Here is an 18004-nt window from a genome sequence, read left to right on the forward strand (position 1 = left end):
CTGTATGAGCCTCTCAATTTCATCCCAGTCATTTCTCTTTTACTACGTCTGCTGGATAGCCAGCCACCGCTTTAGTTCATGACCCGTATTACTTTTCCATAGTTTCCACTCTGGACGCCTTGAATTTCCCTCGGACACATTCTTTACATTTAGGTCTTCAGTATGTGGCTGAGCAGCAGCTGAATGGGATTGTGATCCATATGTGGAGTGGAGACTAGTGCCAGTCTGTCTCTCTGGGAAGCATCAGGAAAGCGATTCTGTAAAACAGACAGTGGATTTGTATAATATAAAGACAAATTGAAACGGTAAGCTAGTCATTGTGAGCAGCCATGATATTTCGGATCGGTTTGGCAACAAAAATAATCACCACCCGGCATCTTCCGTCTTGGTCCTTGGTCACTACATTGATTGATTGATTGATTTTGACTTCATTCCAATGAATATGGAGGGCAACAGTGAAGCAGTGCTGTGGGTTAGGTAAGGTAAGCCCAGTCAGGCCCAGCTCACACTGGCATCACAGAGAAAAGACTGCCGGAGTACCCATCACTGTGCCAAGGTGGATGGGCGTCATGATTCACCCTCCTTCAGCAAGTGTGCGTGGGTGGGTCCATAAACATGTGCTAACATCACAGGCAGACAATCTACAGTGTTGCCGATAGTCATACCAGCTAGTCTGGGTAGTCCCTCTATAACCAAGGGAGAAGTGTATCATTCTAGGAAACACTAAACACTTAGCTACTGTCTCTAAGATCAGCTTGGCTGGTGTTTTGATATCATTACAAATCCTTTCATTCTGACGCCGATTTAGTTTACACCCCTCTCAGGTCATATTCCACCTAGAGGGTTGGAATGATCATTGGTGTGTGTTTGTACATATGTTTGTCCTATACGTGTTATGTCACTAGCAGTGACCTTTATTTCAAACTAACTTACAGTGATCCCTATGATCATTGTGTTTCTATGTCTATTTCTACCCTTCCATTGCAGTAGATAGTTTTTTGTTCAAATCAAATGTTATTGGTCTCATACACATGGTTAGCAGATGTTATTGCGAGTGTAGCGAAATGCTTGTGCTTCTAGTTCCGACAGTGCAGCAATATCTAACAAGTAATATCTAAAAAATACCACAACAAATACCAACAAATACCTAATGCAGTTGATAGTTTGTTGTTGCAGTTGATAGTTTGTTGTTGCAGTTGATAGTTTGTTGTTGCAGTTGATAGTTTGTTGTTGCAGTTGATAGTTTGTTGTTGCAGTTGATAGTTTGTTGTTGCAGTTGATAGTTTGTTGTTGCAGTTGATAGTTTGTTGTTGCAGTTGATAGTTTGTTGTTGCAGTTGATAGTTTGTTGTTGCAGTTGATAGTTTATTGTTGCAGTTGATAGTTTGTTGTTGCAGTTGATAGTTTGTTGTTGCAGTTGATAGTTTGTTGTTGCAGTTGATAGTTTGTTGTCGCAGTTGATAGTTTATTGTTGCAGTTGATAGTTTGTTGCCGCAGTTGATAGTTTGAGTATCTATAGATCCTCTATAGGGGACTATCCAAATGAAGTGTTACCCCTTGTCCTTCCCTCATACACTCCCAGATCATCTCAGACCTGGAGTCGTGGAATGAGGAGCTGTCCCAGCAGATGGGTGAGTTTGATACAGAGGACCTGACGTTGGCAGAGCAGAGGCTCCAGCACCATGCTGACAAGGCCCTCACCATGAACAACCTGACCTTCGACGTCATCCATCAGGGACAGGAGCTGCTGCAGTATGTTACAGAGGTCCAGGCCAGCGGTAAGTAGTGGAGAAATACACACGGACGGCTGCACACACACATGCACCTTTTCTGTTGTACATTCACACACACTGACACATAAGATGGGCCAAAGCGCTGCTGCTGCTGCCAGGGCAGATGAGCTGTAAGCCAGGCCGGGTCAGCTCAGCGTTGAGGGTGAGAAGATAGGGAGAGGGGAGGAATGGGGAGGGCCGTTTAACCCAGCTATCGGGCACTGGAGAGCTCAGCACAGTAGCGGCAGTAGGCCAAGGCCAGATGAGCAGATTTCACTGTAATCCTATGAACTCATGTCGCTGAGTAAAACCACTAGGCAGTTCTGCAGGACGACAGGCTGCATTGGCACACACACACGTCAATGACGACATGCACAGAGGAGATTTTGCATAATCAGAATGCATCCCAGAGCAGTTCTCTCCTGAACACCAAAGAGACAGACACACAGTGCTTATATGACAGACATGCTCTGTATTCCAGCAGCCCAATGCAGGTCTGGAACACAGGAGTGAAATGTAAGTAATATCATGTTAATGGCAGATTCGTTCCTGTGTGTCTGACTGTCTGGCCATATGGAGCTACTGATGTATGTCTGTATGCTTACCTAACTGTCAATCTTTTACATGTCGTCGAGACTGATTGTCTTGTATGAGGAGAGAGAGAGAGACCTTGCTTCTCTCTTTTAATATTTTTGTTAGGTTTGGGAAGCATAATGGCTCTTGTTCTTTGTGTTGTTTTCAGGATTTGCTACAGTAGCTGATGAGCTCTCTCTCTCCTTCCTTCTCGCTCTCCTTCTCTCTCGCTCTCCTTCTCTCTGTCTCCCTCTCTGTTTCTCTCTCGCTCTCCTTCTCTCTGTCTCCCTGTCTGTTTCTCTCTCGCTCTCCTTCTCTCTGTCTCCCTCTCTGTGTCCCCCCCCCTCTCTGTCTAGGTGTGGAGTTGCTGTGTGACAGGGATGTGGACATGGCTACACGTGTTCAGGACCTGCTGGAGTTCCTCCATGAGAAGCAGCAGGAGCTGGACGTGGCGGCCGAGCAGCACAGGAGACATCTGGAACAGTGTGTCCAGCTACGCCACCTTCAGGCCGAGGTCAAACAGGTAAACATACGTCATTCTCTCTCTCTGTCTCTCTCTGTCTCTCTCTGTCTCTCTCTGTCTCTCTCTCTGTCTCTCTCTCTCTCTCCTACTTTTGATCTCGCTTTCTCTCTCTCTCTCTCTCTCTCTCTCTCTCTCTCGCTCTCGCTCTCTCTCTCTCTCCTACTTTTGTTCTCTCTCTCTCTCTCTCTGTCTCTCTGTCTCTCTCTCTCTCTCTCTCTCTCTCTCTCTCTCGCTCTCTCTCTCCTAAGACTGAAACACTGCAATGTGTGCTGGGAAAGTAGAGCAGTCCTTTAGAGATGACCAACAGCCTGAAAATGAGGAAAAAGAGAAACTAGGCCAGCAGGAGCATCATCTGTTAATCTTATTCTGTTTATTCATTTATTTCATTTTCCTCATTCAGTCATCGTTGTAGAGCGAGAGATTACCCGTGTCCTGGAAGGGTAGAGAGGCCTGTGTGTGTTGTTGTGGCTATAAGCTGAGAGAGCAGGCCAGGCAGAATACAGCAGTAGTTGTTCTGTCTGTCTGTTACTCACTGAGCAGCGTTTAGCCTCTTCCCTCACACAGCCGCTATGCTGAGCTAGGAGTTTGGCAGCAGTGATAGCACAGAGCATGTGTCAGATACACAGCAGGTGTGCAGTGCTGACTCGGAGCGGAGGCCGGAGGAGGAGACGGTGTGGAATCCTCCCTGGGGCCTCTGGCAGGCCGTCCCTGTGTGGACAAAGAGGAGGGTGGGAGGAGGAGACGGTATGGAATCCTCCCTGGGGCCTCTGGCTGGCCGTCCCTGTGTGGACAAAGAGGAGGGTGGGAGGAGGAGACGGTGTGGAATCCTCCCTGGGGCCTCTGGCAGGCCGTCCCTGTGTGGACAAAGAGGAGGGTGGGAGGAGGAGACGGTGTGGAATCCTCCCTGGGGCCTCTGGCAGGCCGTCCCTGTGTGGACAAAGAGGAGGGTGGGAGGAGGAGACGGTATGGAATCCTCCCTGGGGCCTCTGGCTGGCCGTCCCTGAGTGGACAAAGAGGAGGGTGGGAGGAGGAGACGGTATGGAATCCTCCCTGGGGCCTCTGGCTGGCCGTCCCTGTGTGGACAAAGAGGAGGGTGGGAGGAGGAGACGGTGTGGAATCCTCCCTGGGGCCTCTGGCTGGCCGTCCCTGTGTGGACAAAGAGGAGGGTGGGAGGAGGAGACGGTGTGGAATCCTCCCTGGGGCCTCTGGCAGGCCGTCCCTGTGTGGACAAAGAGGAGGGTGGGAGGAGGAGACGGTATGGAATCCTCCCTGGGGCCTCTGGCTGGCCGTCCCTGAGTGGACAAAGAGGAGGGTGGGAGGGGGAGAGGTGGGGAGGCAAAAGGGTCGGGGTTGACGTGTCACAGCTGACTTGACCTTGCCCTGACGCTTGATGTATTCCCTGTGTGTGTGTCAGGGTGGTGACAACATGGTGGGTTAGGCCTGTATCCTGGAGGTTGTGCTTATCTGTGAGTCTATTACCACATCCATTATCAACGTGTCTGTGGTTAATGTAGGGGCTGTGTGTGTGACTGTTTATCTTAGTCTGACTTATTACTGATTCTCTCGTGTGTGTGTGTGTGTGTGTGTGTGTGTGTGTGTGTGTGTGTGTGTGTGTGTGTGTGTGTGTGTGTGTGTGTGTGTGTGTGTGTGTGTGTGTGTGTGTGTGTGTGTGTGTGTGTGTGTGTGTGTGTGTGTGTGTGTGTGTGTGTGTGTGTGTGTGTGTGTGTGTGTGTGTGTGTGTGTGTGTGTGTGTGTGTGTGTGTTTCAGGTGCTGGGTTGGATCCGTAATGGAGAGTCCATGCTGAATGCAGGTCTGATCACAGCCAGCTCTCTACAGGAGGCAGAACAGCTACAGAAGGAGCACGAGCAATTCCAACATGCCATAGAGGTAACTCTCTGTTCCATCTCTCTCATGTATTCCTCTTCTTCTCTATCCCTCTCCACTCCTTCTCTTCCTCCACCTCTTTTCCTCCTCTCCGTGACCCTGCCTGTGACCCCACTTTCCGAGGATGTCTCAGGGAGAGTGGGATATGCAAAAAACACACTTCCGATTCACACATGCATATTAATACACACTTGTACATGTGTGAAATAGGACAAATATAAGCACCCAGCAAATTCTTATTATTTTCCTCATCTCCATCCCCCTCCTCTCCTCCTTCTCTCTCATTCTCCTCCTCCTCTTTTCCTTCCTTCTACCCTCCTCCTACACACCTCAGTAAAAACTCGATCCTCCCCCACTCCTATTTTCATCCTGTATTCATCATAAATCATCTCCTTCTCTGTCTTTCACCAGAAACAGGCCCCTGTTTTCACCCCAGAACGTGTTTCCATTGAACTCTTCTGAGCAGGGCTCATTTTAAATGCAGCCGTACTGTATTAAGGACTACATTCTGCAGGGCTGAGATTATGCAGGCAGGTTTCTGGAGTCCTTCTACTCACTGTGGAAGGAGAGGATAAAACCCTGTTGGAGATTATTAGTCCCAGTTACTCGATCGATTTGATTATGGGATTGTAATGATATTGTCTAATGCTGTGGTGTGTTAACAGTCATGGTAGCAGAAGCCAAGTAGAAGACTCACATGGTGAATAACAGACTCATTTCCTGTAGCCGTAGCCTCCAATCACATGTTCTTGTGAAACTTTGAAGATGTTAATGTGAACAATATTTATGAAGTGGAAACACTTTTATTAATCACCTCCCTCCCTCCCTCCCTCCCTCCCTCCCTCTCTCTCTCTCTCTCTCTCTCTCCCTCCCTCTCTCTCTCTCTCCCTCCCTCCCTCCCTCCCTCCCTCCCTCCCTCCCTCTCTCTCTCTCTCTCTCCCTCTCTCTCTCCCTCCCTCTCTCTCTCTCCTCTCTCTCCCTCTCTCCCTCCCTCTCTCTCTCTCCCTCTCTCCCTCCCTCTCTCCCTCTCTCCCTCCCCCTCTCTCTCCCTCTCTCTCCCCCTCTCTCTCTCTCTCCCTCTCTCCCTCTCTCTCTCTCTCCCCCTCTCTCTCTCTCTCTCTCTCTCTCTCTCTCTCTCTCTCTCTCTCTCTCTCTCTCCCCCCCTCTCTCTCTCTCTCCCTCTCTCTCTCACTCCCTCTCTCTCCCTCTCTCTCTCTCTCTCCCTCTCTCTCTCCCTCCCTCTCTCTCCCTCTCTGTCTCCCTCTCTGTCTCTCTCTCTCTCTCTCTCTCTCTCTCTCTCTCTCTCCCTCTCTCTCTCTCCCTCTCCTCAGAAAACCCACCAGAGTGCATTGCAGGTGCAGCAGAAGGCTGAGGCCCTACTCCAAGCCAACCACTACGATATGGACATGATCCGGGACTGTGCAGAGAAGGTGGCCGACCATTGGCAGCAGCTCATGCTCAAAATGGAGGACCGGCTCAAACTGGTCAACGCCTCTGTAGCCTTCTACAAGACTTCCGAGCAGGTGGGTGGGACATCGCTAACTGTTTCCTTGGCCCCTAGCCCAGTAACATGGCCCAGATTAGGGTCTATTAACCACTCTAGATAGGGTGGTATTATATGGTATTACACTGCAGTTTGTCATGTATTTGCATTCATGTACTTAGCATGGGCTCTTTTGTGCATTGTGGGTAGTGTAGTTTTGACCTGTGCTGTGTGCTGCTCTGTAGGTGTGCAGTGTGCTGGAGAGTCTGGAGCAGGAGTATAAGCGTGAGGAGGACTGGTGTGGGGGAGCTGATAAACTGGGCCCTAACAGTGAGTCAGACCATGTCACACCCATGATCAGCAAACACCTGGAGCAGAAGGAGGCCTTCCTCAAGGCTTGTACACTAGCAAGGCGAAACGCTGACGTCTTCCTGAAGTACCTGCACAGAAACAGTGTCAACATGCCAGGGATGCTGTCTCACGTCAAGGCTCCTGAAACACAGGTCAAAAGTAAGTGGCTCTTTTTTCCCTTCCCAATCAAATACACCGTAGATCGTTCTTTACTGTGGTGTTCCTTTCAGTTGCCCTCTTCTTTTAGACAGATGGGATGTGTCCCAAACAGCCCCCTATTCCCTATATAGTGCACTGCTTAAGTGCTTTAGTAGTAGACTGTAGGACTAGCTTGCCTTTTGTGACATAGCCTTGGTTTAAATGATAACGTGTCTCTTGTGGTTTTGTCAGACATCTTGAATGAGCTGCTCCAGAGAGAGAACCGGGTGCTGCACTTCTGGACAATGAGGAAGAGGAGACTGGACCAGTGTCAGCAGTATGTGGTGTTTGAACGCAGCGCCAAGCAGGTCAGTGCTGCTCCTCAAGGAGAACTTTACCAGAACGGTAACATTCATGACTACAACAACACGGTCACATAGACAGAGTCAACACAAGCTATAAAAGTAGACCGGTCATACTATACCATACAACCATTCTGAACCCTGTGCAAACTGCTCAACTAAGCACCGGTCGGACTAATGTTTTGACCAGGGGCTGACCAAACCAAAGCCTCCAAATCTGGTTTTGTTCCCATTCAGTGGTGTTTTTGGAGAGGAATTGGAAATGAGGTAGACTGGTAACAGCACAACAGTAGTGTTACCACAGCTATAATTACATGCCCTACATTTTAACACTGGCTTATTGTAGTGCAGTGTCTTTCCTCTCCTCATTCTCTACAAACCGTCTCCTCTCATTTAGTCAGTGCTGATTGACGGACCGAATGTGTGCAGCAGAGCAGACTGAAGTATATCTCAATTGGAGACTGTTTGCGCCCCCATGTGGGCTGGTGTTAACATTACACTGGTCTGGAGAGGCAGCAGTGAAGACTGCATCTTCCTTCCCCCTCGTGGATGTAAAATGTATAGAATGGTGTAAGGAATCCACAATATAAGCTTGTTTTACTGCAATGTTTGTAAACGACTTACTTGTAAACAAACACTGTATAGCCTTAAAACATGGTTAAAACTATATGTTTGATATCATGGATGGTCAGTCCTTGCATCCATAACTCCGTTTATGAATTGTGAGTGGTTGCATTTCTCTAGCCTTATCCCTCAGTTGGTTTTCAAAACAGGGGCAGGGAGTCCGCTTCGATATTGTTTCAGTTAAGGATTCTAGCTTTATGTCCATGGGGAGGCGTGAACAAGTGCACACTTCCTCAAAGGCAGAAGACTAGGGAATAGGAATAAAACATTGGTGTGATGACAGATACATGATCTGGACCTCGTCTCGTTGTGTTCGGTCCACAGGCTCTGGAGTGGATCCACGACACGGGAGAGTTCTACCTGTCGACCCACACCTCCACCGGATCCAGTATCCACCACACACAGGAGCTGCTGAAGGAGCACGAAGACTTCCAGATCACAGCCAAGGTGAAGGTCCCCTCCCTCCAGCACTGTCCAACACTATCAAACACCACCTACTGGATGTAATCTATGTATTTTCTATACAGACACTGACCTTTGTAGTTCTGAATCAGACTGTATGGGTTGTTTAGATCGTGATGCCTGTAAGAACCTTAGCCAGTGTGTTGAGATGTAAAGGGAATAGTGTCAGTCAACCTGTCCCCTACATACACCGCGTAGGGCTGTCTAGGATCTATTAGGTTGTGCAGGGTACCGGCCATCTGTGTGGACTCGTCCCAAATGGCACCCTCTTCCCTACATACTACGTTTGACCAGAGCCCCATGGACCCTAGTCAAAAGTAGCGCACTATATTCGGGAGTAGGGTGCCATTTGGGACACAGGCGGGTAGTGTGTTTTGCTGCCCTGCCCTGTTTGTGGCCCTGTGCTAGGTATTATGATGCTGTATCTATGAGGCCCAGTCACAGGGCAGCCCATTGTCCCTGATGTTCTGGCCTCCTGAGTTATTGTGTGGCAGAAAACTCTATTGTAGTCATGAACCCCTGTCACAGTGGGATTTGGCTCCCGTGGTTGACACACACACAAACACAGGCACGCGCACGCACACACATACACTCGGCGGCCACCGTTCGTTCTCTCTTTCACTCTCTCTCTCTCTCTCTCTCTCTCTTTGTATTGACAGCAAACCAAAGAGAGGGTGAAACTGTTGATCCAGCTGGCGGATGGCTTTTGTGACAAAGGGCACGCCCATGCGCTGGAGATAAAGAAATGGGTCACCTCTGTAGACAAGCGCTACAGAGACTTCTCCCTACGCATGGACAAGTACCGGTCCTGTCTGGAGAAAGCACTGGGCATCATATCCTCTGACTCCAACAAGGCCGTGAGTACTGGAGGACAGGGTGGAGGAATGTTGGAGTGGAGGGTTGAGATGAAAGATGGTGTATGTGTGGGAGGGGGAGGTTGTGTGTGTGAAACAGATGAAAAGGTAGGATTTGAAAAGTGTGTGTGTGTGTATTTGCGTGTGTGTGTGTGTGTGTGTGTGTGTGTGTGTGTGTATTTGCGTGCTCACGCTCATGTGTGAGAGTGTGTGTCTCTGTGTCTGTACGTGAGTCTGTATCTGTGTGTGTCTGTGCCCGTGTCCCCTCGGCGGTGCCTCGTAAAGTCCCCTGTCTGTCCTACAGAGTAAAGGGCTGCAGCTGGACATCATCCCCGCCAGCGTCCCAGGGTCAGAGGTCAAGCTGAGGGATGCTGCCCACGAACTCAATGAGGAGAAGAGGAAGTCTGCCAGGAGGAAAGAGTAAGCATTCACATACACAGTGGTTACACAGTTTGGTAGAGAAACATCATTGTTATTAACATATTAAAAGCACTGGCAGGTGGGAATACCAGATAGGAAAGTTTGCACTGGATGACTGAAATATTTAACGTATTCATACTGCAGTAATTAACATTAGTATTGTCTAACACTTTTTATTATACCATTTATTTCATTTAAGATATTTTCATGATATCTTATAAATAATATTCAGATTTTTTTTAAAGTATGACATACTGTATCTAACTTCAAAGTCAGAGCCACTGGAAGGTTATTGAAATAATGAGGCCGTCTGTCATGGTTGTCGTAGGAATGAGCGGACCAAAGTGCAGCGTGTGTGTCGTTCCACATTTTATTTATACTGTGAAACTATGCAATACATAAATAAACTTGAATGACAAAAAAACAACAAACCGTGACGCAGAGGTGAAACAGACACTACTCAAAACTACATCACCCACAAAACCCAGGTGGAAAAACCCCTACTTAAGTATGATCTCCAATTAGAGACAACGAGGACCAGCTGCCTCTAATTGGAGATCATCCCAAACAAAACCCCAACATAGAAATACAAAACTAGAACCTAAACATAGAAATAGAAAACATAGGGGGGGAAAAACTGTCACGCCCTGACCTACTCTACCATAGAAAATAACATCTTTCTATGGTCAGGACGTGACACCGTCGAAAAAGTGAGATACTTAGTTGCCCTTTCCTTTTGGGACTTTGATGTTTGATGTTGCATTTAGGCCATGCAAAATTTTTATTAAAATAAAACAACACATTTCACTGCACCTATCTGGTGTATTTGACAATAAAACAATATTTTTCTGGGGTTTTACTGTACTGTATGTGAGCATCCCAAATGGCTCCTGATTCACTAAATAGTGCACTTCTTTTGACCAGAGCCTTAGTCAAAAGTTGTGTATTATATAGGAAATCGGGTGCCATTTGGGACGTAGATAATATCAGTAGTTCCCAACCTTTTCCTTTCCCCCCGAAAAGAGGGAACCACTGCTGTGTCACATGGGACATTTGTCTATGCCCCTGACCCACACAAAACAGACCCAAACAAAAGATAGTCTCTCTCTCTCTGCTGCAGTTCCCACAAGTTGAATGTTTTTTTCCCAGGTTCATAATGGCAGAGCTCATTCAGACAGAGAAGGCCTACGTCAGAGACCTGCGGGAGTGTACAGATGTAAGTACTGAGAAACCGCCACTGCATTCAACCTGTGACACATTCACACTCGTTTACTGACGGACTCAATACAGTGGCCCCTAAGGGATCGACTTTTTGAAAGGAAAACATTATGTAAGCCAAGGCCCAAGGGCAATGCAAAAGGTATGCTTGATTGATCTGGTTTAGTTTTAGTTGGCGGTTTTCTGGTTGTAGAAATGTCAGATGTCAGGATTACAACCAGGTAAAGACATTGTGTTGATCTCTGTGTGGTTTCCAGACCTACCTGTGGGAGATGACCAGCGGTGTTGAGGAGATCCCTCCAGGCATCGTCAATAAAGAGCACATCATCTTTGGCAACATGCTGGACCTCTACGAGTTCCACCACAAGTTAGTGTTCTGTACTGGAGTTACCCACACCGGACTCCCATTGCCTTCTAGATGCACTGGAGTGGTCAACCTAAGGCCGGTCTATAGAAACTCAACCTGGGTCCTATTCATTAGTACACACCATAAATAATAATGAAACAAGCGTTTCTTATTGGACAAGTTCAGGTAGTCCCTCCTCGTGTTGCCCCGTTTAGTTCTGTTCGGTTCGTAGTGAATATGATCCTGATTTTAGATTTCCTCAGAAACTCTCTCTTTCTGTACAGCATCTTCCTGAAGGAGTTGGAGAAATACGAACAGCTACCTGAGGACGTGGGTCATTGCTTTGTCACCTGGGTGAGTGTCTCACTCTCTGGACAAGCCAGCTTACACCACTGACATAGGTTGACATGGCTGAGATGTTGCGGGAATATTGTGTCTCTTAACATTTGTGTGTCCATTTTGCAGGCAGATAAGTTCCAGATGTATGTGAACTACTGCAAGAACAAACCAGACTCTACCCAGCTCATTCTGGAGCATGCAGGGCCCTATTTTGATGTACGTGTAGATGAGTACCAACTTAGGCATTCTATAAATACTTATTACATCAAATGTTGAACCACTAATCAAATTCGGCCACGTCTTATTATGTGGTCTTTTGAATCAGATCCTTTGAAGTACTGTTTATGCTAATAGTTTTTGAATAAATACAAGGAAGCAATATTATGCTGGTATATTAGTTATGACCAAATCTGGCTTTTCCGGGTGATTTCTGGGTGTTTGGCAGTGAGGCTGATTTTAACAGGAGTTGTAGTGGTAGTACAGGAGGGAGGAAGAGGGGTAGATGAAGCCTACTCACAGAAGATTGATCTTAGGTTGCTGTCAGTGACCTCCAGCTCTGAGGAGAGGGGTATCTCCATTCTCCATCAGTGCTGTCTGTCTAGGTCTAAGAGCAGGATTACACTGGCGACTGCTGCCTCGGCGTCTCTGTGCCCTTTAAGACGTCTCTGTCTTTTGGTTTCCAGGAAATTCAACAGAGGCACCGGCTGGCCAACTCCATATCCTCATACCTCATCAAGCCTGTCCAGAGAATAACCAAGTATCAGCTGCTTCTCAAGGTACTGTACACTGGCCAAGTAGAAACAGTCGCTAGACGACTCTGTAATAATTATGTAGCATACAGCACAAGAGGTTCTGGTGCGCCCTCTGTTCTCTCACCCTCTGTAGTCTAGCTTGTACAATGATCGTGTTTATTGTACATCACATCGCTAGTTGTCAACAAAGCTACAGTGTTGGAAGCTAACTGCATCTTGCATGGAACACAATCCATTACAGCCTTTATCTTTTGTTGGACCTTGAGGTTTGTGAAATGCAACTGAAGATTTGTGTTTGTTTCTCTCTCTCTTGGGGTGTGTGTGTGTGTGTGTGTGTGTGTGTGTGTGTGTGTGTGTGTGTGTGTGTGTGTGTGTGTGTGTGTGTGTGTGTGTGTGTGTGTGTGTGTGTGTGTGTGTGTGTGTGTGTGTGTGTGTGTGTGTTTCCTCTTCAGGAGCTGCTGACCTGCTGTGAGGAAGGGAAGGGGGAGATCAAGGATGGTCTGGAGGTGATGCTCAGTGTCCCTAAGAGAGCCAACGACGCCATGCACCTCAGCATGATGGACGGTAGGAGCAAATATACTTAGAACTAACTAAGGGTTTCCCCTTTTATCTGTAGTAGGAGGACTAGGCCTTGAATTACTGGACATTCCTTTTAGCTCCTAGTGGAGCAGGGCTCACAGGAAGCTTTCAATTAATATACAGTTGAAGTCGGAAGTTTACATACACCTTAGCCAAATACATTTAAACTCAGTTTTTCACAATTCCTGACATTTAATCCTAGTAAAGATTCCCTGTCTCAGGCCAGTTAGGATCACCACTTTATTTTAAGAATGTGAAATGTTAGAATAATAGTAGAGAGAATGATTTATTTCAGCTTTTATTTCTTTCATCACATTCCCAGTGGGTCAGAAGATTACATGCACTCAATTAGTATTTGGTAGCATTGCCTTTAAATTGTTTAACTTGGGTCAAATGTTTCGGGTAGCCTTCCACAAGCTTCCCACAATAAGTTGGGTGAATTTTGGCCCATTCCTCCTGACAGAGCTGGTGTAAATGAGTCAGGTTTGTAGGCCTTCTTACTCACACACGCTTTTTCAGTTCTGCCCACAAATTTTCTATGGGATTGAGGTCAGGGCTTTGTGATGGCCACTCCAATACCTTGACTTTGTTGTCCACCTGTTAGGGACAGACGTTCCGCTAGCGGAACGCCTCACCAATATCCAATGGTAGAGCGTGGCGCGAAATACAAATACCTTAAAAATGCTATAACTTCAATTTCTCAAACATATGACTATTTTACACCATTTTAACCTCTCTAGGATAGGTGGCACCAAATCGTCCCACCTACGTAACAGCCAGTGTAATCCCGTGGCGCGTTATTCAAAAACCTTAGAAATGCAAAAACTTCAATTTTTCAAACATATGACTATTTTACACCATTTTAAAGACAAGACTCTCGTTAATCTAACCACACGGTCCGATTTCAAAAAGGCTTTACAACGAAAGCAAAACATTAGATTATGTCAGCAGAGTACCCAGCCAGAAATAATCAGACACCCATTTTTCAAGCTAGCATATAATGTCACATAAACCCAAACCACAGCTAAATGCAGCACTAACCTTTGATGATCTTCATCAGATGACAACCCTAGGACATTATGTTATACAATACATGCATGTTTTGTTCAATCAAGTTCATATTTATATCAAAAACCAGCTTTTTACATTAGCATGTGACTAGCATGTGACTAGCATTCCCACCGAACACTGCCGGTGAATTTACTAAATTACTCACGATAAACGTTCACAAAAAGCATAACAATTATTTTAAGAATTATAGATACAGAACTCCTCTATGCACTCGATATGTCCGATTTTAAAATAGCTTTTCGGTGAAAGCACATTTTGCAATATTCTCAGTAGATAGCCCGGCATCACAGGGCTAGCTATTTAGACACCCAGCAAGTTTAGCACTCAGAAAAGTCACATTTACTATAAGAAAAATGTTATTACCTTTGCTGTCTTCGTCAGAATGCACTCCCAGGACTTCTACTTCAATAACAAATGTTGGTTTGGTTCAAAATAATCCAAAGTTATATCCAAACAGCGGCGTTTTGTTCGTGCGTTCAAGACACTATCCGAAAGGGTAAATAAGGGTGACGAGCATGGCGCAATTCGTGACAAAAAAATTCTAAATATTCCATTACCGTACTTTGAAGCATGTCAACCGCTGTTTAAAATCAATTTTTATGCCATTTTTCTCGTAAAAAAGCGATAATATTCCGACCGGGAATCTGCATTTAGGTAAACAGAGGAAAGAAAATAAAGCATTCGGTCGACTCGGGCACGCGCCTAAGCCCACAGTACTCTGAGCGGCCACTTGCCAAACGGGAAAATGTGTTTCAGCCAGAGCCTGCCTCGATATCCTTCAGCTTTTTCCCGGGCTCTGAGAGCCTATGGGAGCCGTAGGAAGTGTCACGTTTTTGCAAAGACCATCCTGAGCCCAGATGCCCTGTCGACAGGCGTCGCCCAGAGACGCAGAGACGCACCGCCGGCGCCCGGGCCAGGAGCCTGAGCACGACAGCGAGAGCGTGTGGTGCCCGAGGCACAGCGCGGGCACTTCCTGCATGGAATCTTCTCAGGTTTTGGCCTGCCATATGAGTTCTGTTATACTCACAGACACCATTCAAACAGTTTTAGAAACTTTAGGGTGTTTTCTATCCAAAGCCAATAATTATATGCATATTCTAGTTACTGGGCAGGAGTAGTAACCAGATTAAATCGGGTACGTTTTTTATCCAGCCGTGTCAATACTGCCCCCTAACCCTAACAGGTTAAAGACTTCGAAGCATGTCAAACGCTGTTTAAAATCATTTTGTATGCTATTTTTCTCGTAAAATAGCGATAATATTCCAACCGGGCGACGTTATATTCATTCATAGACTAAAAGAAAAACATGGAGTCGTCTTGTGCACGCGCACTCCACTGTCATTGTTCCCTGCCTGACCACTCACAAAAACTCCTGCTTTTTTTCGCCCAGAGACTGCAGAGACGTCATTCCGCTTTCTGGCGCCTTCTGAGAGCCAATGGAAGCCTTAGAAAATGTCACGTTACAGCAGAGATGCTGTATTTTTGATAGAGATGCCCTAGAAGGACAACAAATTGTCAGACAGGGCACTTCCTGTATGGAATCTTCTCAGGTTTTGGCCTGCCATATGAGTTCTGTTATACTCACAGACACCATTCAAACTGTTTTAGAAACTTTAGAGTGTTTTCTATACAAATCTACTAATTATATGCATATTCTAGTTTCTGGGCAGGAGTAGTAACCAGATTAAATCGGGTACGTTTTTTTTATCCGGCCGTGAAAATACTGCCCCCTATCCCAAACAGGTTAAATCATTTTGCTACAACTTTGGAAGTATGCTTGGGGTCATTGTCCATTTGGAAGACCCATTTGCGATCAAGCAACTTCCTGACTGATGTCTTGAGATGTTGCTTCAATATAGCCACATAATTTTCCAACCTCATGATGCCATCTATTTTGTGAAGTGCACCAGTCCCTCCTGCAGCAAAGCACCCCCACAATATGATGCTGCCACCACCGTACTTCAAGGTTGGGATGGTGTTCTTCAGCTTGCAAGCTTCCCCCTTTTTCCTCCAAACATAACGATGGTCATTATGGCCAAACAGTTCTATTTTTGTTTCACCAGACCAGAGGACATTTCTCCAGAAAGTACGATCTTTGTCCCCATGTGCAGTTGCAAACCGTAGTCTGGCTTTTTTATGGCGGTTTTGGAGTAGTGGCTTCTCCCTTGCTGAGTGGCCTTTCAGGTTATGTCGATATAGGACTCTACTGTGTATATAGATACTTTTGTACCTGTTCCCTCCAGCATCTTCACAAGGTCCTTTGCTGTTGATCTGGGATTGATTTGCACTTTTCGCACCAAAGTACGTTCATCTCTAGGAGACATAACGCGTCTCCATCCTGAGCGGTATGACGGCTGCGGGCTCCCATGGTGTTTATACTTGCGTACTATTGTTTGTACAGATGAATGTGGTACCTTCAGGCATTTGGCAATTGCTCCCAAGGATGGACCAGACTTGTGGAGGTCTCCAATTTTTTTCTGGGGTCTTGGCTGATTTCTTTTGATTTTCTCATGATGTCAAGCAAAGAGGCACTGAGTTTGAAGGTAGGCCTTGAAATACATCCACAGGTACACCTCCAATTGTCTCAAATGATGTCAATTAGCCTATCAGAAGCTTCTAAAGCCATTACATAATTTTCTGGAATTTTCCAAGCTGTTCAAAGGCACAGTCAATTTAGTGTATGTAAACTTCTGACCCACTGGAATTGTGATACAGTGAATTATAAGTGAAATAATCTGTCTATAAACAATTGTTGGAAAAAATACTTGTGTCATGCACAAAGTAGATGTCCTAACCGACTTGCCAAAACTATAGTTTGCTAACAAGAAATGTGTGTAGTGATTGAAAAACGAGTTTTAATGACTCCAACGTAAGTGTATGTAAACTTCCGACTTCAACTGTAGGTTTAGGAATCATTATTTGAATCAAGTGACTTGACAGTCCCCTCTCTTCCTCCTCCTCTTCCCCCCTCCAGGGTTCGATGGGAATATTGACTCCCAAGGAGAGCTGATCCTGCAGGAGTCCTTCCAGGTGTGGGATCCCAAGACTCTGATCCGTAAGGGACGCGAGCGTCACCTCTTCCTATTTGAGATGTCCCTGGTCTTCAGCAAGGAGGTCAAGGACTCTAACGGACGCAACAAGTACCTCTACAAGAGCAAGCTCTTTGTAAGTACAACCTGTCCACTCTTTCATCACAATGTCTGGAACTCAGACTTGAGATCCGCATGCTTAACTTAAATTAATGTCTCCCATTCACATCAATGAATGATTTTCGGAAAAGTGTTGCCTGCGCGGATCTCAAGTCAATACTTTTTTATAAACCCTATATTTACTCTCTTCCTCTCCTGTTCTTTCTCTAACTCTGTTTTTGTGTTGTCTCTGCTCCAAGACTTCAGAGCTGGGTGTCACAGAACACGTGGAGGGGGATCCATGTAAGTTTGCTCTCTGGGTTGGGAGGACCCCCAGCTCAGACAACAAGATGGTGCTCAAGGTAACTCCGACATTATGACTTAACAGTAACCCAGCAAACAATCAAGCGCAATGAATATGTATATATTTACTCCCACTTTTTCCCAAAACGTATTTCCTTAAGTGGGTGTTACTGTGACTTTTAAAGATTTAAGTTCAACCCACTACAATTCCGCCCAAAACGTATTTCTTTGAGTCTGCTTTACCAGGCTTACAGTATGTGTTCGAGTTTGAAGATTTGCATAACAGTTCATGCACTTAGAGACATATCTGTGTGTTGATGCGTTGTGAGTCATGGCACACACCACACACACACACACACACACACACACACACACACACACACACACACACACACACACACACACACACACACACACATGCTATGTACACTACTGTTCAAAAGTTTCGAGTCACTTAGAAATGTCCTTGTTTTTGAAAGAAAAGCACATTTTTTGCCCATTAAAATAACATCAAATTGGTCAGAAATACATTGTTGACATTGTTAATGTTGTAAATGACTATTGTAGCTGGAAAACAGCCAATTTTTTTATGGAATATCTACATAGGCGTACAGAGGCCCATTATCAGCAACCATCACTCCTGTATTCCAATGGCACATTGTGTTAGCTAATCCAAGTTTATAATTTTAAAAGGCTAATTGATCATTAGAAAACCCTTTTGCAATTATGTTAGCACAGCTGAAAACTGTTGTGGTGATTAAAGAAGCAATAAAACTGGCCTTCTTTAGACTAGTTGAGTATCTGGAGCATCAGCATTTGTGG

The 18004-nt window shown here is 45.9% G+C and overlaps 1 protein-coding gene across 4 annotated transcripts in view; it reads left to right on the plus strand.

The window, feature by feature from the left end:
• LOC106579830 (triple functional domain protein) overlaps window positions 1-18004 on the plus strand; it is a 139018-nt gene that overhangs the window by 84878 nt on the left and 36136 nt on the right. For all 4 annotated transcript variants that reach the window (XM_014160062.3, XM_045702163.2, XM_045702176.2 and 1 more), the window contains 17 exons: window positions 1582-1777; window positions 2701-2867; window positions 4636-4755; window positions 6084-6275; window positions 6481-6745; window positions 6977-7092; window positions 8035-8157; window positions 8832-9029; window positions 9331-9446; window positions 10596-10662; window positions 10922-11031; window positions 11295-11364; window positions 11476-11565; window positions 12033-12125; window positions 12554-12665; window positions 16726-16916; window positions 17140-17241. In XM_014160062.3, coding sequence (XP_014015537.2) covers window positions 1582-1777; window positions 2701-2867; window positions 4636-4755; window positions 6084-6275; window positions 6481-6745; window positions 6977-7092; window positions 8035-8157; window positions 8832-9029; window positions 9331-9446; window positions 10596-10662; window positions 10922-11031; window positions 11295-11364; window positions 11476-11565; window positions 12033-12125; window positions 12554-12665; window positions 16726-16916; window positions 17140-17241 — 2328 coding nt within the window. The remainder of the gene's footprint in view (window positions 1-1581; window positions 1778-2700; window positions 2868-4635; window positions 4756-6083; window positions 6276-6480; window positions 6746-6976; window positions 7093-8034; window positions 8158-8831; window positions 9030-9330; window positions 9447-10595; window positions 10663-10921; window positions 11032-11294; window positions 11365-11475; window positions 11566-12032; window positions 12126-12553; window positions 12666-16725; window positions 16917-17139; window positions 17242-18004) is intronic.

Source organism: Salmo salar, chromosome 02 (genome assembly GCF_965601325.2).
Source record: "Salmo salar chromosome 02, fSalSal1, whole genome shotgun sequence".
NCBI classification, from domain to species: Eukaryota; Metazoa; Chordata; class Actinopteri; order Salmoniformes; family Salmonidae; genus Salmo; species Salmo salar.